Source organism: Microtus oregoni, unplaced genomic scaffold (genome assembly GCF_018167655.1).
Source record: "Microtus oregoni isolate MIOR12 unplaced genomic scaffold, Mior012 000005F_ref0000423, whole genome shotgun sequence".
Taxonomy (NCBI): domain Eukaryota; kingdom Metazoa; phylum Chordata; class Mammalia; order Rodentia; family Cricetidae; genus Microtus; species Microtus oregoni.
Window position 1 is genome coordinate 22,556,916 of NW_024543064.1, and position 22,116 is coordinate 22,579,031.

General features: G+C 44.5%; 2 protein-coding genes across 5 annotated transcripts in view; one reads left to right on the forward strand and one right to left on the reverse strand.

Annotated features, from left to right (window-relative positions):
• Snrnp40 (small nuclear ribonucleoprotein U5 subunit 40) overlaps positions 1–3,308 on the reverse strand; it is a 31,510-nt gene extending 28,202 nt beyond the window's left edge. The window contains exon 1 of the mRNA XM_041652044.1: positions 3,123–3,308. Within this exon, the coding sequence (XP_041507978.1) occupies positions 3,123–3,266 (144 nt within the window). The 5' untranslated portion in view covers positions 3,267–3,308. The remainder of the gene's footprint in view (positions 1–3,122) is intronic.
• Positions 3,309–3,482: 174 nt separating this feature from the next.
• The window catches only part of Zcchc17 (zinc finger CCHC-type containing 17), a 47,865-nt gene continuing 29,231 nt past the window's right edge, over positions 3,483–22,116 (forward strand). Inside the window, exons 1-3 of one of the 4 annotated variants that reach the window (XM_041652027.1) lie at positions 3,483–3,588; positions 9,673–9,793; positions 16,761–16,818. In XM_041652027.1, coding sequence (XP_041507961.1) covers positions 9,728–9,793; positions 16,761–16,818 — 124 coding nt within the window. In that variant the 5' untranslated portion in view covers positions 3,483–3,588; positions 9,673–9,727. The remainder of the gene's footprint in view (positions 3,589–9,672; positions 9,794–16,760; positions 16,819–22,116) is intronic. The other 3 variants (XM_041652028.1, XM_041652029.1, XM_041652030.1) reach the window with 3 other exon arrangements.

Consider the following 22,116-nt stretch of genomic DNA (forward strand, 5'->3'; position numbering starts at 1 on the left):
GTGATCCGTCACTGTACACAGGCAAAGGAAGCTGTAAAGTTGGAGCAGCGCATTTCATTTGGGTTAGGGAATGGCACCTCTGCTCACAGAACTCCCACCTCTCACTATAAAATCCCTTGGACATTCCAGTGTATGCCCACCATACTACTCTCTTCCCTAACTCTGCTTCTGTTCCACAGTCAACTGTTGACTGCTGAATCATGCTTGACCTCATTTATGCCTCAGAATCTTGGCATGAAAAGATGTCTCCCATAGAGCTCTCCTCCTAGTGACTCCTTTTAAATACTCATCCCAGAGTCTGTTTGTTGTTGTTTATCAAGACAATTTCTCATTATAGTCTTGGCCGTCCTGGAACTCACTCTGTAGACCAGGCTGGCCTTGAATTTACAGAGATCAGCCTCCCGAGTGCTGGGATTAAAGGCGGGCGCCACCACCGCTCGGCAAGTCTGTCTTTAACACTCACACTCAAGTAGCAGCCACCTCCCCCGCCTTCCAGCCTTCCATCGGGCCCACAGCACTCCGCCAAAGCCCCATCACTACCTGACCTTACCTTCCTCGTGCCATTGCTGACATGCTTCTTTTTCCCCAAAGAAATGAAGCTCCGGGAGTGCAGGAAGAACATTTCCCAGACTCCAGCTCACCCAACTAGCCTTTGAAAAACCCTGCATGGTACAACTTATTATACAAAATAGATTTTTGGGGTGTGAGCAGGGTTTTGATATACAGTCCAGGCTAGCCTTAAATTTTCAGTCCTCCTGAGTGCTGGTATTAAAGTGTGTATCGCTATGCTTGCTTTGGAAAAGTAGTTTCTGATTATCGTTCTGGACACTAAAACTAGGTTTGGAAATTCTTCCAACTCTGGGCTGACAACCTTACTTGTCAAATAAGAGTAAGTGTACTACTAATAATCCTGAAATCTCGTTGGTAGATTCCAGTATACTAACTTATTTTTATTATCATGTATTAACTATACAAAGTAATGGGTTTCATTATGAAATATCCATAAATGCAAATAATGTACCACAATCATACTCATCCAGCATATTTATTCAAAAAATAGTACATGTGGGCCACAGAGATGGCTCAGTGGTTAAGAGCACTTACTGCTCTTCCAAAGAATCTGGGTTCGGCTCCCAGCACCCACGGTAAGCAGTTTTCACGTGACTTGTAGCTCCAGGTTCAGAGGATCCAACAATCTCTTCTGGCCCATGAGGGAATCCACACGCACGGGATAGACGCGCATACAGATACACACACACAGATAAAAATAAATCTAATGTGTTTAGGTACCGGAGAAAGAGAACTCAATAAAACCATGGACCTTGCATTCTAGTGGAAAAAGAGTGAAGGGAAGAGAAACAAAACAAACAAGTCAAACACCTCACGTTGTGCGCAATGGACAGAAGTAATATGGGTTCCAGAGCAGGGTGTTTCAACTGAAAGTACAGTGGCCAGGAAAGCCCCACTGAGAAACTGGTATCTGAACAAAAACTTGAAAGAGCCAACAGTTAACCACGTGGGCATTTGGAGTAACACCCCAGCAAACACAACAGTAACAACAAAATGTAAGGACTCATACGTCGGTGCTACTTGAGCATGACATGCTAGAAAACTGGTCGATGAGCATGGTAAAGAGGGGAATTATTACAGAGAATTTGACATTTTTTTTTAACTTCAGAACTAAACAGAAATCCAACAGAATGTTTTCACCAGATAATCATGTGATTTAATGTTGTGATGATTCCTCTGGCTACTGGATTAATTACTGATCCTTAATTCAAAGACAAAACCAGAAACACTAATTGAGCCCCACCTGCAATGATGCCAGATGACATAAAGATGGTTTGACTAGGAGGTAAGGATTGTGGTTACGTAGTTCTTTTTTTTTTAAAATTTCAACAGAGTTCTGCTATAATAGCCTATATTGGTTTAAAACCCTTGATCCTCCTGCCTCAGCTTGAGTGATTATAAATTTATGTGTCCAACTTTTTATTTATTTACTTTGGAGACAGGGGGATCTTGCTATGTTAACATCCTGCTATTTTAAAAACTAAGTTAGTATACTGGAATCTACCAAGGAGATTTCAGGATTATTAGTAGTACACTTACTCTTATTTGACAAGTAAGATTGTCAGCCAAGAGTTGCAGCCTGGCCTCCAATTCCTTCACTCAAAATTTTGTCAACCTTCTGGGAAGATACAACTACAGCCTCACGCCACTAACTTTATTTATATATTTTAAGGACCACACCAGCAGACTTTAAAGAGTTGCGGCAGGAGGCACATTTATTTTCTTCTCTGAACCTCATAGGGAAGTATGATCACTCTTTTACAAGACATGCCGTTAGGAGTACAGGTTCCAACTCAAAGAAGTCTGTTTTCCCCATTTGCAAAATAACAGTTCCTTTTAGGCTGTTACCAAGATTAATGGAAATTTCACATGCAAAACATCTAACACAAGAGTCAACGGATGGCTGGGCGGTGGTGGCGCACACCTTTAATCCCAGCACTCGAGAGGCAGAGGCAGGTGGATCTCTGAGAGTTCGAGGCCAGCCTGGTCTACAAGAGCTAGTTCCAGGACAGGTTGCAAAGCTACAGAGAAACCCTGTCTCAAACAAACAAACAAACAACCAAAAAAGAGCCAACGGATGTTAATTACTGTTAGTAATGCAAATTCAGAGAAAGAGAAAAGTAAATTGTACCAGGTAGCAAAGCGAGCCTGTCTCATTCATTTCCCTTGCTTCCCCTCTCACTCACTCACGCACTCATTCACTCACTCACTTATCTATCCATTTTCCAAACTTTTCTGAATGTTTCATTCACCCATTCTGCAAACTTTTCTGAATGTTTATTTGATGCTGAATCCCTGAAGATTTAGGATGCGGAAGTTTGGATCTTGATTTTGAGGACAAGTGTTTAAAATGGTTTAGTGCTACTTCACAGGGTGACTGAAAGGCTGAAAACAGGCGTCCAACAAGGAAACACATATGAAACAGACGCAGAACACAGAGCAACTTTACAATCCTGCTTGGACATCAGGTTCAATGTCTTTCCGTTCCCGCTGCGCCGGTACGGTCCGTGGCGAGAGGAGTGGAGGGCCAAGTCGGGATGCCTCCCACTTACCGCTTGTAGCAAAGCTCCCGGAGTCGCCTGCTGCTGTCCGGCTCCGGGGCCGGACCCCGCCGCTCCCAACAGCAACTCATGCCGCGGCCGCTTGACAGGAACCAGTGGTAGCTCCGGGCCTTTGCGCTTCGGCTGCTCGATCATGGCGGTAACCACTATCCTCGGAGCCGCCACTGACCGCGCCGCCGGTCGCAGGCACCGGGCGATTGGTTCCAACTGAGTTCTTCCTCCAGAACTTCCGGGGAGGAACAACCAATCGGCTTCCATTATTTCCTTCTGCAACGCCCTCTGAATACGCTCTTGCGATTGGTCCCTTCATGGTGACGCCACGAGGGCTCGACTCTGGGATTGGAGCGCGGAGCTGGAGTCCCTCCTAGGCGCGCCGTGCATTGTGGGTTGGGAACGCGCTGAGCAGGTTCGGCACTCCTGGCGATGCTGCGGCTCCCGGGCTAGGAGCCGGCGCGGAGTGAGTGTGTGGGGAACGAGGCGGGTGGCTGTTCCAGTGTGGAAACTGCGACTAGGTGCTAGGCCTGAGCCTGTCCTTCTCAGCTGACGGCCTTGCCATGGGGGTGGGGGTGGGTCCCCGGAAAGAGTAGTCCCTTGGCAGGCTAGAGCGGAGCTTTAGGATCTCTGGCCGCCGGACTCGAACCCTAAGGCCGCTGTCCCTTGACAGCTGCTCTGGACAACGCCGCTTTTGCGTCCAGGGCTGTGCTAGCGTTCCCCGGGACTGATGCCCGACTCCCGGCCTCCCTGCTTCAGTGCCGGGTTTGGTTGAGGAGGCGGACTTAGTTTATATCACCGGTTCAGCCTTCTTTTTTAAGGGCTGAATTAAACAGAAAGCGGTGGAGGAAATATCCGATGGCTCCTCCAAAGTACAATTTTGTTGAGAAATCTAAGATTCATGCTTGTGTATCGGGCCTTCTCGTAAGTGGTACAGTGATATTTATTGTGCAGATCGTTGAGGAGACACTGAAGAAACATGGTCCCGAACCTCGGGACTTTAGGGTCTCTTGGGGTGTGTGTGGCAAACATGTTAAACAAATTTCACCAGCTGATTGGAAGACTTAAGAGAGCGATTAGTTATGAGTAACTAATAAGGCTGAAGGGTTCTCAGAGGAAAAGATGTCCGAGCTGTTGCTCTCTGATGGGACATTTCTAAACGGGAAGAGAGGAAGGCAGGACGTTCTGCACAGAACAGCCTGTGCGGTGGTGCCCTATCATTTGGGAAAATGACTAAGAATCACAAAGAGCCAATGTGCTGAGAGAAAGCTTGAAGGGGGTATGGTATGAGATGAACCTGGAAGTCATGAAGATTTGCAGGAATTTGTAGCGTTAACTTTAAAATTAATAGGAAAGCAGCGAAAGTTTTGTCTCCCCTCCAGGGTGCGGAATGTGGGGGAGGAGATGGTTCATTCCTTCAGCCTTAATGGTGTTGAGATTGGAGAGATGAGGAGAGGTTTACTGGAGACCACGATGTGGGAATGCACAGTAGTTCTGATCTTCCATGCCAGTGAGAACCAAGCTGGAGATGAGACTGAAGACAGTTTAACAGTATCTCGGACAGCTGGGAAGGAAATGACATAGGATTTGGTGATGGACTGGATACAAGAGAGGATTATGGTCTTAATGCCAGCACTGGAGGCTGATACAGGAGCATGGCTACAAAACCAAGCCTAGCCTGGGCAACGCTATGGTTTCCAACCCGTACCAGGCTGCTGGAGTGACACGTTTTGTCCCTCTCCCCACATTGCATGGGGACTCAGATATGCTTCATGCCTGGGATACCAGCACAGGGGAGTAGAGTTTGAGTTGAAGCCAGCCTGGGGTACATAGCGGTAGTCTTTTTTCCTTTTTGATGTTTTTAAAAATTTATTTGTGTGTGTGAGTGTTCTGTCTGGTTTCATGTCAGCTTGACAGAAGATAAGGTCATCTGAAGGGAGGGAATCTCAATTGAGAAAATGCCTCATAGACAAGTTTTTAGGGCATTCTCCCCCCGCCCCCCCATAGGGTATCACTCTGTAGCTTTGTCTGCCCTGGAATTCACTATGTAGATCAGGCTGGCCTTGAACTCAGAGATCCACCTGCCTTTGCCTCCTGAGTGCACATACGTATATGTATTTGTACCTCATGAATGCCTGGTCCTAGCAGCAGTCTGAGAAGGCATTGGGTTTCTTATGAATGATTGTGAGCCACCTAGAAACCCAAACCCTAAGTCCTCTGAGAGAGTAATGTGTACTCTCAACCTCTGAGCCCTCTCTAGCCCTTACATAGTGAGATTCTAGCTTTACAAAGCCAGGGCCTGGGGATGTAACCTCTGCTCAGTCCTTAGTACTGCAAAAAGAAAAACAAGATCCCCCCCCTCCAAAAAAAAAAAAAACAAACCAAGCTTTAGGCAGAGTTTGGGTTGCACACCTTTAATCCCTGCACTCAGGAGGCAGAGGCAGTGGGTAGCTGTGAGTTTGAAGCTAGTGTGGTCTACATAGAGTTCCAGGATAGCCAGGGCTACTTAGAATTTGTCAGAAAGAAAAGAAAGCTTTAGATGATGGTTCTTCATACTCTTACTTAGAATTTTTTGTGTTTTAGAATTATCATTTTATGTGTATGAATGTTTTTCCCAAATGTATGTATGTGCTTCATACATGTGCCTGAAGATTTCAGAAAAAGGCATCAGATCCCCTGGGACTGGAGTTACATACTGTGAGCCAGCAAGTGGGTGCTGGGAATAGAACCTGGCTCCACTAGAAGAGCAGCCAGTGCTCCTACCCACTAAAGCTGTCTCTCCAGCCCTCGTCACTCTCTCACAGCCTAGTTCTGCAGAAACAGCTTAGCTCTGTTTCCTCAGGGATCGCTCCTTCCATGGCTGTGTGGAGAGAAACTTTGAAACAGGAGGAATTACTGTGTCTGCCCTCATTTTAGATGTCCCAGTGCTATTACAGATTCTATATTCACTAATTAGTTTTCCAAATGTTGTAGGGATTAATGAAGGTCTCTTAATAGAACCATAGAGTTAAAATTACTAACACCTGTCCTGGCATGTGAGCCAAGGGATGCTGGGTAAGAAGAAGGGCAAGTCTGGGGATGAGACCACCCAGCTGGAAATAAGAGAGGCGGGATTCAATCCGACTATAAAATTTAAAAATAACTTGTTTATAAGTCATTTCTCAAGAACAGACAGATTAGCTGCCATCCTATGTATTTTTATTTGTGTGTACATGTTTTGTGTGCAGGTGTGCATGCATATGTATGTATGGAGATTGATGTCTGCTTTATTGAGACAGTATTTCTCACTACATGTGATACTCACTGATTCACCTAGATACTAGGCACCGTGCCCCAGGGACCCTCCTGCCTCTGCCTTGCAGGTGCTGGAGTGCTGGCATGACAAGCCTGCATATTTGTGCCTACCTTCTTTGCTTGGGTGCTGGGGATGATGAAACTTAGGTTCTCATAATTGCATGGCAAGCACTTTATGCCCGAGCCGTCTCACCAGCCCCTAGGGTGTATATTTTAAGTTTAAAAAGCCCACAGAGGGTCTGGGAACAGCTTTCTTGCTGCTCTTCCAGAGGACCAGGGTTCAGTTCCCGGCACCCACACTGGGTGGCTCATAACCAATTTTAACTCCAGCTCCCGGGGATCTGATGCTCTCTTCTAGTTTTTGTGGCACCTGCACAAACATACATAAAATAAAAGAGAGATAAATTTTCCTTTTTTACTGTATTACCTTGATTGGCTTAGAGCTCAGTATGTAGGCCAAGCTGACTTCAAACTCAGAGAGCTACCTGCCTCTGCCTCCCAAGAGCTGGGATTAAAGGCTTCTCTTTTTAATATTTTTCAGATTTATGTCTAGCATACTGACCAAGATCATTAGACTCTGGGATCAAATAAATTTGACCGTTGCTAGGTTTGTTTGTGTGTTTGTTTCTGACAAGGTCTCACTCTGTATTTCAGGCTATCCTCGGACTTCCTGTTCTTTTTCCCCCACTTCAGTACTCAGACATGCTAAGCAAGTACTCTATTATTGAGCTATATCCCCTTCATAGGCCTCAGACTTTGTGTAGCCCAAGCTAGCCTCAAACTCATGATTGTCTTTTGCCTTAGGTCTCCCAAGTGCTGGGATTATTAAAATTACAGGCAGGAACCATTACACCCAGCTTCGTTGCTAGGTTTTCAGCCTAAGCTTAGCGATCTAAGCTTAGAAGCTTTTCATCATGCAAGTGCATGATCAGAATAGAACCTCTGTCTGGAGACATACTGTGTTCTTTTCTTATTACCGTTCTGACATGTGTGCCTTTTGTTTTGTTTTGTTTCTCAAGACATGGTTTCTCTGTGTAACCCTGGCTGTCCTGGAACTCACTCTATAGACCAGGCTGGCCTTAAATTCAGGGATCCATCTACCTTTGCCTCCCAAGTGTTGGGAGTAGAGGTGTGTTCACCATGTCTGGCTTTTGTTTTTTGTTTTTTTGAGACACAGTCTCAGTGTATAACCTTGGCTGGCTTGGGGTTATTATAGACCGGGCTGGCCTCAAACTCAGAGATCTACTTCTGCCTTCCAAATACTAGGATTAAAAACATCCCTCACCACTGGCTTCTTTCTGATGTTTTTCAGATCTAGGCACACATACTCTTTCTTCCAAAAGTTTTCCCCTGATAAACAAATAACAACAGTAGTGATAAAAAGAATGAAGCCACCCAGGTGTGATGGCCCATGCCTGTAGTAGTTATTTGGAAGGTTGAGGTAGGAAGAGTGCTTCATCTCAGGAGCTCGACAGTAATCTAGATGTAGCCTGGGCAATGTAATGAGACCTCATCTCAAAATAGTGGTGACGGGGTTAGGGAGGATGCAGTTCAGTGGTCAAGTCTTGCTTAGCCTGTGCAGAGTTCTAGATTTGTTATGTCTTACCATAAATGAACAAGCAACTATCCTGATCAAAGCCAAGCGTGGTAGCTCTGGCTTGTAATTCCAGCACCACGGAGGCAGGTGCACAAGTTCAAGGACAACCTGAGCTAGTTAGGAAAACTCTTGTCTCAAAAATCAAAAAACTAGACTAGGAAGATGGCTCAGCAGCTAAGGATATTTGCTGTGCAAGTGTGATGACGAGGGCCTGAGTTCAAAACCCCCAAGTCCACATAAAGAGCCAACTATGGCTACTTATGTGTATAAATCCCGTGCTGAGGGGAAGGAAGCAGGGCTTACTGGGGCTTGGTGACTGCTACCCTAGTTCTAGGTTCAGTGAGAGAGCCTGTCTCAAGGAAATAAGATGGAGAGTGATAGAGCAGGAACCTGACATCTCTGGCCTCCATGAACACATGTGGGCATGCACACTAATACATAGGCATGCCCATACACCACATGCAAATAAATATAAATAAAATGGAAGCAATGACAACATCCTAGATAAGCTAACCAAACAAACAAACAAAACTTCTACTTACCTGAAAATCCAATACCTTAATGACTTTGGTTAAGTAACAGGTCAGAAAGAAGGGCCATCCAGATTCCCAGATGCCACAAGTAGGATACTGAGATATGGATGAGAGTGCATGGTGTGTTCTAACAGCATTATTTTTTGCAAGTTATCCATGCAGACTGTTTGCACATTTCTTTGTGTTTCTGGGGATGACTTACAGTTTCATGCTGCATGTTAGGGAATTTCTCTGCCATTAACCCCCATATCCAGCCCCATTTGTTATTGTGTGTGTGTTATATGTATGTTCATACAAGTGTGTATGTGGGTGTACATGCGTGTGTGGAGGCCAAAGGTCAGTGTTTGTCTTCCTTGATTACTCATCACCTTATCTTGTTGTTTGTTTGAGACGGGTGTCATTATATATCTCTGGCTACCACAGAACTCTTTCTGTAGACCATGCTGGCCCCAAGGTCACAGAGATCTACCTGCCTCTGCTTCTGGGATTAAAGGTGTGCACCACCATTCCTGGCCCCTTTACCTTTTGGGACACAGTCACCCACTGTCTCAGTTTGGGTTTCTGTTTCTGTGAAGAGACACTATGACTGCAGAAACTCTTATAAAGGAAAATATTTATTTGGGACTGGCTTAATGGTTGAGAGGTTCAGTCCATTATCATGGTGCGAAGCATGGCAGCATGCAGCAGACATGGTGCTGGAGTAGGAACTGAGAATTCTACATCATGATCTGCAGGCAGCAGGAGAGAGGAGAGCCACTGAGCCTGGGCTTGAGCTTCTGAAACCTCGAAGCCCACCCCCAGTGACACACTTCTTCCAACAAGATCATACATACTCCATCAAAGCCATACCCGCTATAATGCCACTCCCTATTTGCCTATGGGGTCATTTTTATTCAAACCACCACACCCATTGTACCTAGAGCTCATCAGTCTATCTGGTGAGTAATCTCTTGGGATCCATTTGTCTGTCCCCTACCCCTGGGGTTACAGTCATGTACCTCTGTGCCTGGCTTACTGTGGATCTAAACTTAGGTCCTCGTGCCTGTGCCGTAGACTCTTTAATGGTTGAGTCATATCCCCAACCCCTCATTAATACAGATGTCTAATTGTTGTTTCTTTCTGAAAGGACGTTTGAATTAGCTTTAGCAGAAGAGAAATGGAGGAGCCGTAGAATATTAAGGATGAATTCAGGAAGGCCTGAGACCATGGAAAACTTGCCTGCACTCTATACTATTTTTCAAGGAGAGGTATGTTTTGCGCTTTGAAACTTCCGTTTTGGAGTGTGTTAGGAACATACTGAGGGAGGGAAGCACCGGGGTTATTCTCCTGTCTGCCTGGAACTATTTCGCATGGGAAGTCCACTGGACCCTCTAGTGCACATCTACCTTCCCTATGCTACAGACTTCTGTGTGCTTGATACCTTCATTTTGGTGCCTGAAAGCATCTCTAACTTAGATTTTAAACTTTTTTTAAACCCCACAAAATAGGTTTTTTCACCAGTCCTATTCCATTTTAGCAGATGGAATTGCTATCCATTTGGTGCTAAAGCTAGAAATCTGAAATCTGGCCATTGTGCTTGTTTCCATCCTTTGACTTGGTCTTGATTTTCTCTGTAGTTCCTCCGTGAGTCTTAATTTTATCTGCAGTCTGCATGCTTATTTATGCCTTTGCCACCCCTTAGTCCAAGCTCTTTATCTCGTGCTTGGCTCTGACTGGAATTTCTCACTTCTGTTGCAGCCTCTCTCCAATCTGTTCATGACACTACACTCAGAATAATATTTCAAAAACAGATCATAGCTAGGAATGTGACTGAGTTGGTAGAACGCTTGCCCAGCATGCAGGACGCCTTTGGGTCTGTCCCTAGCACCACGAAGACAGGGTGTGGTGATGCAGCCCTGCAATCCTAGCACTGAGGAGATGGAGGCAGGAGGATTAGAAATTCAAATTAGGATGTTAAGCTTGGTGGCAAGCACTGTACCTGCTAAGCTATTTGCCAGCCCTGATTTTGGTGAAGTTTGAGATTTTGATCCAGGGTCTCACTCTATAGTCTAGACTGGCCCCAAACTTACTTTGTAAGCAAGCCTTGGCCTCAATTATAGCAGTCTTCCTGTATCAGCCTTCCATGTGTTGGAATTACAAGCATGAATTACTATACTTGGCTGGGGTTGAATGTTTTCTCTGTCCCGCTGGCCCCCTGAAGTGGTTTCCTGCTCACGGGTTCCTACAGCCACTTGTGAAATAATACTCTGAGGCTTAATATCAATTACAATTGTTTGGCCAATGGCTCAGGCATATTACTGGCTAGTTCTCAAAATTAAAATAACCCTTTTCTATTAATCTGTGTATTAATGCCACATGGCCGTGACTTACCAGTGATGCCCTGGTATGTTACTCCTTTGGTGGTTACATGGTGTCTCCCTGACTCTGCCTTCTTTCTCTCTGTATCTTTGTTTGGATTTCTGGCTCTATTCTGCCTGGCTACTGTCTGAAACAGCTTTATTTATCAACCAATGAAAGAGACACATATTCACAGCATACAGGACATCCTACATCATCTTCCTTTTTTCTGTCTAATTAAAAATGGAAGATTTTAACTTTATTTTTTTAAATATTTATTTATTATGTATACAACATTCTGTCTGTGTGTCTGCCTGCAGGCCGGAAGAGGGCACCAGACCCCATTACAGATGGTTGTGAGCCACCATGTGGTTGCTGGGAATTGAACTCAGGACCTTTGGAAGAGCGGGCAATGCTCTTAACCTCTGAGCCATCTCTTCAGCCCAGGTTTTAACTTTAACATAGGAAAATTACATATAACAAAACAGGTATCAAGCAAGAATTACAGTTGCAATATCCAGTTTCTTTATATTTGACAAAATTAAAGAAAATACTCTGTCATCTATCTTATCTTTGTTAACCTAAAGTTTCATGTCTAATTTATCTTTTATCATAACTAAGGAAAGCTATAGTTATAACTATCTAGTCTTCAATACCGCCAAAGACCCCAGAAGAATATAATGTTACTTAAGTAAACTGGAAGTGCATTATAAGCAACTTTTAAAACTCTAGAAATGACAGAAATATCTGGACAGTCACCTACAGTTATTCTGTAATGTTGGGTCATCCATCTTTAGCCTATAGGCGTAGAGTGTCTACCAGACTTCTCAGTGAAACAGGAAATGTGAAACTGTCCCATCTGTATTTATAGTTTGCCAGTCAGTTTCCTCTGTGCCCTGCAGAATGTCTGGCAGACCCTTCCATGAAGCAGGAATCCTGAAGGACTGTCCCATCTTCAAATTCAGCACTCACTTTCCCATGGGTCCCGCTTATCCAGTTTATATAGCATACAGTCAAGCAGTGCAGGCAAGAGCAGTTTCTTGCCTAAATGGCTAGCCTTGCCCCACTGAAGGAAAACTCCATAATGAGTTTCTTCGATGCCCATCCTCTTTGAAGTAATTGCTGCTGCCAGGAGCACATGTGTCTCACTGTTGAGAAAAGTCTAAATCCTTAAAACATTTTAAATGCCATATTTTGTAGGTCTTTGAGTTTTTGAAGATTACCTATCCATCTGAAATATATCTCTGCATATCTAGAAAACCTAATTAACATGTCTATAAGTTTGACTATTATAGATGACTGGTACATTTTTAAATGAACTACATAAACATAATTATTTAAACAAGAGTAGAAATATACATATAGTATAGCAAAATTGATCTTAAATTTGTATCAATAAACCAAAATCCATACCAATGGAAAGTATTAATTTCTATATCATCCCCCTTGAACAAATCACTTAAAAGAAAAAACAAGCCAGGTGTGGTAGTGTACACCTTTAATCCTAGGGATGCAGGGGCAGGTGGATCTCTGAGTTTGAGATCAGCCTGGTCTACAGAGTGAGTTCATCCGCTAATATTTACATGGAGAACTAGTTGATTTTTTTTTTTAGCTTTATTTATTATATACAGTGTTTTGTCTGCATGTACACCTTCAGGCCAGAAGAGGGCGCAAGATCTCATTACAGATGGTTGTGAGCCATCATGTGGTTGCTGGAAATTGAACTCAGGACCTCTGGAAGAGCAGCCAGTGTTCTTAACCACTGAGCCATCTCTCCAGCCCAGTTACATTAAGACTGAAAATAAAGGCCAGATGTAGTGTCTCAACCTTTCATTCCAGCATTTGGGAGGTAGAGGAAGCCCAATCTCTGAGATCAAGGCCAGCCTGGTATACATAGTAAGTTCTAGGCCAGCTAGAGCTACACAGTAAGACCCTATCTTAAAAACAAATAAGCAAACAAGGAAAATTTAAAAAAAAATCAAACTCCTAAAGTGTGTTAGCACACACAGACACATGCACATGCATGTACACACACTCTATATCTCTGTAAAACGAATTCCTTTTAGAGGCTAAGAGACTCTTAGAAGCTAAGTAACCACCCAGTGATTAATGAATGACGAAGCTGGGGTTTGAATCTTCTGAGTTTGCTCACTGCTGGGGTTGTGCGCGTGCACTGAAACATATGGAGGAAGCAGCAGCTGCAAGAGAGCAGTGTTTTCAGTGGGTGGTAGTGGGTAGGTGGATGGCGGGTCAGGGTGTTTGCGTGCTTCTGTTACAGCATTTACACAGTAGTAGTTTCACGTCACTAGCTGCTTGTGATGGTTTATTGTGAGAATCCAGATTCTTTTAAAAAGACAGGTTAGGCATCTGTATTTTATAAGTTGGTTTTTGTTTCTTACTCTGGCTTGGTACCTGCCACACATAGCTGCTGTATAAATACTGGAATACGACTGTGCCTCCAGCTGGCAGGACGAGTTGTCCTTGAAGAATCTGGTCCAGCTTGTGTTCTAGGATTCGTCTTATGGGCTTAGTAGGGATGGTAGCAGTGTGCAGACTAAATGGAGGAGAAGCCAGTATCCATTGTCTTCTCATCCTCTGAGACCTCACTCCCAGTGTCTGTTAAACGTGGGAGTATGAGGATAGCAGTGGGAGCCAGGGTTTGTCATAGACTTGCCACAGACAAAGAAATGCTTGAGGGTGGTTAGTGTTGGTGAGGTAGAATGTCACTGGAGTACAGTTAAAGATGTCTGTTGTGTGCCTAGATGTGCTACTCTCTAACTTTGGACCAGGATCTCTGAGCCTCAGGTTCCTCATTGACATTATGAGGAGAACAAATTTCAAGGCCAGTGCAGGCTCTTGTCTAAAGATGGAAATTAATTTTACCCACGGCCTGAGTTTCAGCTGAGATAATTACTGAATTTCCCCTTTCTGCCCTCCTGAGTCATCTGAGTGACGATTCTTGGGACCCCAGGAAGACTGTATGCTCATCTAAGGCAGGTGCCATCCTGTTCATTTCATCTCTGACTGCACCCTAGGAGACACAGTGATGGAAGCACCTGGTGCTGGAAGTAGGCTAGAATACCTTTTCCTTACTCGAGAGTTGACTGTGTCTGTTCTGAAGCCCATTAACCTTCCCTTTTGGGAGAGGCAAAATTAAGGTCTGTTATTACCTCTAACGACGATAATGTGGCCCTGGAGCTTCAGGATTGAGAAGTTATTTTGTCTTAATTTACAGCAGCAAGGTGGTTTGAGCCCTAACTTCCAGATGTTGTTGTTAAGTTTTTCATATAACTATGCTCCTTAATAATGCCATGCAGTGTGTGATTGCTCAGCCTGTTTTGTGGTATCCTGGAGCAAATGTCAATCAAAGTGCCTTAGGTGAGACAGAAAGAAAACATTTGCTTTTATTTTTATTAAAAACAGAAAGTCTTGGGCTGGAAAATTGGTCCAGCGATTAGGAGCACTTGGCGTTCTTACAGAGGACACAGGTTCTTTCTGTGGTGACTACGAGGTGACAGATGATCATCTGTGGCTCCAGTTCTAGGTGACCAGTGTCCTCCTTTGACCTGTCAAGGCACCAGGCATGCGCGTACAGTGCATGTACATCAAGCAACACACCATTCCTAAAGTAATGTAAAATAATTTTTTAGAAAGGGAATTACTTCATGTGGGACCATTTTCACAGAGAACAAATTTTTTTGTGGACTTGGTTAAGTGCTTTCTATCTCTAGTCTTCTCTCATCTCATTTGAAAGATGACAGGCTGGGGCCAGCTAATGTCTTTGAAGTTGGACTCATGCTTACTCCCCATCCTCCTATTCCTCATGTTAGATCTGCAGGTGTGCGCCACTGTGCCTGGCTGGACCACTAATATCTAACATCTTTCTTTTTAAAAATATTTATCTTTATTTTGTGTATATGGGTGTTTGGTTTGCATGTTTCTGTGCCACAGGCCTGTAGTGCCCTTGCAGGCCTGAAGAGGGCACTGAATCTCCAGGAACTGAAGTTACAGATGGTTGTTACCCCCTGTGCTGGGAACAACAGCTGTTCCTAAACACTGGGGCATCTCTCCAGCCCCTTTAATATCTTTCTTAAAGCCCTTCTGGCTCCACCTTGTCATGGTTTGGTAATTGTACTATTTTTTTGTTTGCTTGTTTGTTTTTGTTTTGGAACTTTTTGATCCTTTCTTTCTCATAGCTTGTTCCTCCTCTGTATACCCCAGGAGTATAGAACTTTAGGTTTATAACCCTTCCTTCATGGTGTAGCATAGAGAATTAGTTCAGGTATCCTGTCCCTGTAAAAATGAGTAGAGAGGGGCCAGCAAGATAACTCAGTGGGTAATGGCACTTGACACCAAGCCTGACCACCAGAGTTTGATCCCTAAAATTAACTGATGGAAGGAGAAAACGAACTTCTCAGAGTTGTTTCCCGACCTCCATACACACGTGATATGGCACATGTGTACGCATAACACAAAATAAGTGGGTGTTTGTTTGTTTTAAATGCAACGGGCTGGAGAGATGGCTCAGTGGTTACGAGCACTGGCTGCTCTTCCAGAAGACTCAGGTCTGATTCCGAGCACCCACATGGTATCACACAACCATCTGTAATTCCAGTTTTATAGGATGTAATACTTGCTTCTAGTTTCTGTGGGCTCTGCAAGCACATGGTATACAGACATAGAAAACCTAAACCATACACGTAAAAGTAATAAGATGTTTCTTTTCTAAATGTGAATGTCTTTAATCCCAGCACTCAGGAAGCAGAGGCAGGCATATCTCTGGCCTACATCATGAGTTCCAGGCCAGCCAGAGCTACAGGGTGAGACCCTGCCCCAATAACACACAGAAAGCCAGTTATAGTGACTCGTGCATATATTCTAGCACATGGGATTCTGAGCCTGGGGATTGCCGTGAGTTTCAGGTCAGCCTGGGCTACAGTCTGAGACCCTGAATTGAAACAAAACACCAAAAATATAATAAATAAACAATGATAAATAAAGAGGAGAATGAAATTCTAAAAATATTTATACCATCTAATATTGAAGTGAGTAATACTGATGTTTGGTGAAGCAGGAGACTTGGGGCTCCAGGGACCCAAATTCTACCCCTAGCTTGGTTCTGCCAGTCTTAGTCTTCCTGTCCTTCATCATCTTGAGTTACAAGGCATCAAAAGTGACACACTGTTGAATGTGCGTCCTGTGCTAGACTCCAGTGCCAGGTACACAATGCTTATCTTTTGCTACCTATAACAGCAATTGGGAACAAATGGAGTTTGGGCCCCAGGTAGGAAATGGCAAAGTTAGGATTAGAAGCCACACCTGCCACTGCAAAGCCCTCACGCTTTCTCTTGTCTCCCCTGCAACATAGGATGTTCCCATTCCTAGTTGTTGCCAGGAGAAAACAGGATGTCAGACATTGCAGCTGTCACATTGCCTTTGGCCCTTACAGCTTCATCACGAGAAGGAATCCAGGAGCAACTCTGGTGAAAATTAAGAATGAGTTCAGATTCCAGGGCTGGTACTCAGGAGTTCTGGGCTGGGTTAGTCCCTCCGTGCATCCGCTTATTCTCTGTCGTATGTGAATGACAGTGTCAACTCTGTACAGTCATGAGGGGTTTTTGAAGTGTTTGTAGTGAATATGGAAATGTTAGTGAGCATCTTGTTGAGTCCTTTTGTTGTGATGAAGCTAAAACAGTGATTGCCTGAGGTGGAGGGATAAAAGGTTCTGGAAAGAACACAGTTTAACTTCATGCTCGGCCTTGTCCACACAGTGAGTTGGAGGCCAACCTGCATTACCTGAGATCCTCTGTCGAAAATATAAAGAGGAAAGATTGGTTCTCAGTTGTGCAACATTGATTTTTCATTTTGTCTTTATAGGTTGCTATGGTGACAGACTATGGAGCCTTTATCAAAATCCCAGGCTGTCGGAAGCAAGGTGGGAGCCCATAATGGGGAATTCAGCACTTCCATTGCACTCATTCCACTGTGGTCCCACCACATTCTCACTAGAGGACTTCAGGTTTTCAGATAGTCGCTGGCTTTACTTTATTTTCAGTGTAGCAGTAGGGATAAAGAGTTCTGTGTTCATGAGTTCTGTGCCTATGTGTGTAGGTGCACTGTACGTGTGCCTTGGTCTCAGGCTTACCAAGAGCACCTAACTGAGCACTAAATTGACGTTTGTTCTTAAAGACTGGAGAAGCATTTTAGCAGTATGTAGTGGCCCAGGCTTGTAATCCTAGCACCCAGGAAGTAGAGGAAGGAGGGATGCCACAAGTTAATGAGCAGCCAAAGACTTCATAGTGAGACTCTGTCTGTAAAAACAAACAACAGCAGGAAAAGGGAACTAAGGAAATGGCACTGAGAACCTGAGGAATTGAGCCCAAATCTCCAGAACCCACATCAAAAGCCAGGCACAGCATACATTCTTGTAAACCTAGCATTGGAGGGCAGAGACTGGCTAGCCGATCTAGCCTGAACTACAGGCACCTGTTCAGTGAGAGACCCTGACTCAGGGCACTGCAGCAGAGAGTGATAGAGTAAGACCCCTGATGACCTGCTGTGACCTCTGCATGCACATGTGCACCTGCACACAAACTGCCACACCACCATTGCAGTGGGTCTGAAACCAGCTGGGGCTACAAGACCCTGTCACAGAAACAAAAATCAGGGTCAGTGAGGTGGCTCAGTGGGTAAAGGCAACTGCCACCAAGCCCTCTGGAGGACTTGAGTCCAACATCCTGAATCCGCATGGTAGAAGTAGAGAATTGACCCTTGCAAGTTGTCTTCTGACCTCCATAAGTGCCCCACACACATAAAAATTAGTAAAAAACATGTAGTGTCGAAGGCCCCGCATTGGGCACCATCTGCCGAAGACCAGCTTCAGTGAAACTCATGTTCCAGGGTAGGAGCATGAGGATTAGAATATTAAGCAAAAGGAGCAGAGGTCTAAGAGAAATAAGAAGCAGAAACACAGAACAGCATTGGGAGAGGCCTTCAGTGCGTACTGAATCTGCTTTGATTATTTTCCACAGGCTTATATACTTCACTCCTAAAGGGAAGGAGGGAGGCCACGGACTTAATTAACATGATATAAGGAATAGACTTGAATGCACCAACTTTGCTCCTGGTGGAGCGTATCCACCTCTAACACGAAATGCTAACTAACCACACCCTAGGTCAGAATCTCTCCTGTGTAGCCACGGCTGTTGTCAGTAACTTTGAAAGCAAAAATAGGCTCAGACTTTCTGACTTCCAGTCAAGGTGGAGCAGACGCACATCTGTGGGTCCCCACAATGTATTAAAAACAAATCAGTAAAAACTCTAAAGCTGGGCATGGTAGCATACACTTTGACTCAGCATTCATGAAGCACAGGCCATCCAAGGTTACGTAGTGAGAGACCCTGTCTCAAAAAAATCAAACCACAAAAATGCATACATGAGACAAGGCAATCTCAATTTATTGACGTGGCAAGATTTCTAAATTACTAAGGATTTTCAAAACCAGCTTGTAGAGTATTTGTGTGAGGTGCCCCTCCCTTACCCTTTTGAAGAGGATGTACCCATGTCTCTGTATTTTAAGTGATTGTGTGTGTTCAGAAGACTGTTGAACAAACACCTCCCAGTGCCCTCCTGTGGTAGTTGACTTGCTGAGAAGAAGGCACAGGAGAGGGATTTTTCACTTCTTGGAGTCTTTATAGTTTTTTTCTGTCAGAAGGCTGTGTAGATCTGTGGCTCATAAAGCTGTGCCGTTAGCCTTGGAGCCCACTGTTCTGGGCATCCCATCCTCACAGTAAGTGGCTAACCAGTGCTTTTCAAGCTGGCAGTCAGCGGGCTCTAATTAAGTTCCTGTTTTATGCTGCCTGGGACTTAGTGAGGTGGAGCTCGCCCCACCCTCCAGGATCACACCTCTGTCTGTCTAGAGACAAATTTTCTTGTTAGTGTACTCCGTCATGGCCGCTAGTGCCAATTTTATGTGAGCCTTTATGTGACACTTTGGGGACTTTGTGGAGATGAAAAGCCTGCTACCTTTCAGCAGTCAGTTTTCACCTCGCTTGTGTCTGTTCCCTGTCAGATAATGCCTGTGATAGTGGCTGACAGCTTACATGTGGATCTGTCGGTCTGACAGCTGTGGCAGTCACAGCCAGAGCTCAGGGAGCCAGATAATGAGGAGGGAACTGGGGGCTTTAACTCTAGCATTTTGTGTAGGCTTTGTGGATAACTTGAGCGGTTGACTCCCCTACAGTGTGTCTAGCGTTGCAAGGGAGGATATCATTAGGTCCCATCGTGAAAGGATTGAGCAATGAAGTAGCTGTGGTCTGATCAGAATGTAATGCTTTAGTTTGGGGAGATGCTAATTTGAATTATTTTCTGAGAACTCTGTAACCACAGTTGAGTTGAAGACCTCTTCCTAATAGCCAGATCAAACTAAGTTTTCCATTATTTTCTTTTTTTGGTTTTTCAAGACAGACTTTCTCTGAAGCTTTGGAGCCTGTCTTGGAACTAGCTCTTGTAGACCAGGCTGGCCTCGAACTCACAGAGATCCGCCTGCCTCTGCCTCCCGAGTGCTGGGATTAAAGTCATGAACCATCACTGCCGGCCAAGTTTTCCCTCTTTTTTTTTTTTAACATTCATTTGTTTGTTCTGTGTATGCAAATGTGGCTTTGGGAACATGCCATAACTTTATGTCAAAAACAGAGTACAGCTGGGGATGCTCTCCGTCTGCCCTGTGGGTCCCAGGTTTGAACACAGGGCATCAGGCTCGGTGGCAAGCACCTTACCCACTGAAGCATCTTTCTGGCCCTGACCTTGGGTCTCTAGTGTTCCTCGGAGCACTGTATGTCCTAGTGGTAATGCTACAGATCTGTTTTCTTTAATTTTCTCACACATAAAATTCTCAAAATTTTCTAATTTTGCATTTCTCTGGACACCAACAAGATATCCAGCAACTTTCAGTTCAATTCTGACCTTATCAGCCCTGAATTAGTATCAGATCCCATAGTTAAAGGGGCTCTGTCCCACAAGATGGTCACCCCTCAGGTGCTCCTAAAGATGACCAGCCAGTTCTAATTTGGAGATTTCCATGACTGTTGTAATAGGAGCGGCGCGCTACGTTCCTGGCACCCGGCCGCACGCACGGCTAGCTTTATACCCAAAATAATTACACGGAAATTGTATTCTTTTGAACACTGCCTCGCCCATTAGTTCCAGCCTCTTATTGGCTAATTCTCACATCTCGATTAACCCATTTTTAATAATCTGTGTAGCTCCACGAGGTGTGGCTTATCAGGAAGATCTTAACCTGTGTCTGTGTCCAGTGGGAGAATCATGGCGACTGCCTGACTCGGCTTCTTTCTCCCAGCATTCTGTTCTGTCTACTCCGCCTACCTAATTTTCTGTCCTATCAAAGGGCCAGGGCAGTCTCTTTATTTAACCAATGAAATTAACACAAAACAGAAGACTCTCCCCATCACATGACCCTCTCCTTAAGTTTGGTAATTTACTAGAGTAAATTTACACCACTAGGTGTGGTGTATACCTGTAATTCCAGCACATGGGAAATAAAGGCAGAGGAATCAGAAATTTGGGCCAGCCTTGTCTACATAATAAATTGGAGGGCAGCCTGGGCTATCTGATACCCTGTTTTAAAAAACTGTTGAACAGAGCATGGTGTGGCACTCCTTTAATCCCAGTGCCACTCAGGAGGCAGAGGCAGACAGATCTCTAAGTGTGAGGTCAGCCTGAGCTGCATAATAAGTTCCAGGCCAGCCAAGGCTACATAGTAAGACTGTCTCAAACAAACAAAGGCCCAAACACCAAAGCAAAAGTTCACAGAAATCAGGAAAACAGTTTCCTTCCTGTTGCTGTTTGTGATGAGATGAGAAGAGTTCAGTAGCAAACAATGGAAGGGACACGTAGGACTGAGCCGAGTGGGGTGACCGTGTTGGTGCTCTCGATGTCTACCCAGCCTTGCACACTCCTCACCAGCCCCAGCACTACACAGATCTCTGCAGGGCTCCCTTGCTCCCCCATTCCCTAAGCAGGACTTCAATGGCTGGGGCTGAATGTCCCAACCTCTAATCACTTGATTCTTCCCGTGCATCCCCATCCCATCCAGAGACTGTCCAGGGACCTGCTGCTCTGTCACCGTATTAGCATGAACGCCAAAGGGGGATTCTTATAACTAGTAAAGGTGTTCCTGTTACTAGATAGTCATGTTTTGTGGGTTCTTTGTTGGAAACAAGGACAAAGACCAAAACAATACACACTCACATACATATACACTCACACTCACTCTTAAGCACACATATACACAGACCCAACACATATATACACACATACACATTCTATTCACACATACATTCAAATGTGTACTTTTTATTTTTATTGACATACATGGGATATCGGTGCACATGTGGAGGTCAGAGGACAGGTTTTGGGAGGCAGTTCTCTTTTTCCACCTTACGTTGTTTCTTATTTCTGGCTGGCTGCATCCTGTTAGCTTCCAGGCGACTCCAGTCTCTGCCTCCCATTGCATTGTGGGAGTGCTGGGATTACAGGTGCGAGCCGCTGCATTTTGGCCTTTTGTGTATGGGGTTCGGGGATGGAGCTCAGGTCCTCAAGCTTGTGCCATTTGTAATTTTGTGAGGCTAGATCTCACACTGCCTGCTAGGATGGCACTCACAGTGGTCAGCCTACATAGGCTACAAGGGATGTGTTTTTTGTTATGCGCTACCCCACCCAGCCAAATGTATTTCTATGTTTATGCTTGTGCACTCCAATTCAGGAGTTGCTGACTTTTTATTTTAACAATTAAGCGTAAAATAGCTATGCTGCTGGTGACTGTCATAGTAAACAGTGGAGCCTTACACACCTAGACGTGGGAGTAAATTAAAGCAGTGTGTAAGGCAGTGAGGGAGACAGCCTTGAATTCAGCTAGGTCATTCAGATACAGTGGACAGTTGATAAGACTTACTGCATAGACACATGAATTCAAGTCCCAGCTCTGCCATTTACTGGTTTCTTGACCTGGGCAAATCATTTGGTTTTTTTACTCTTAGTTTCTTCATCTGTGGAATGGAGATGATGTCTGTATTTTAGACTCTGGTTATTTGATTGACAGAACCGTCTTTCATTCTTCCTGGGATCTATTTTTGCCTGCAACATAGTGTTAGTAAGTGTTTGACTGTATTCTAATCCCAACAGATATAGGCATGAAGCAGTACTTTCTCTGCTT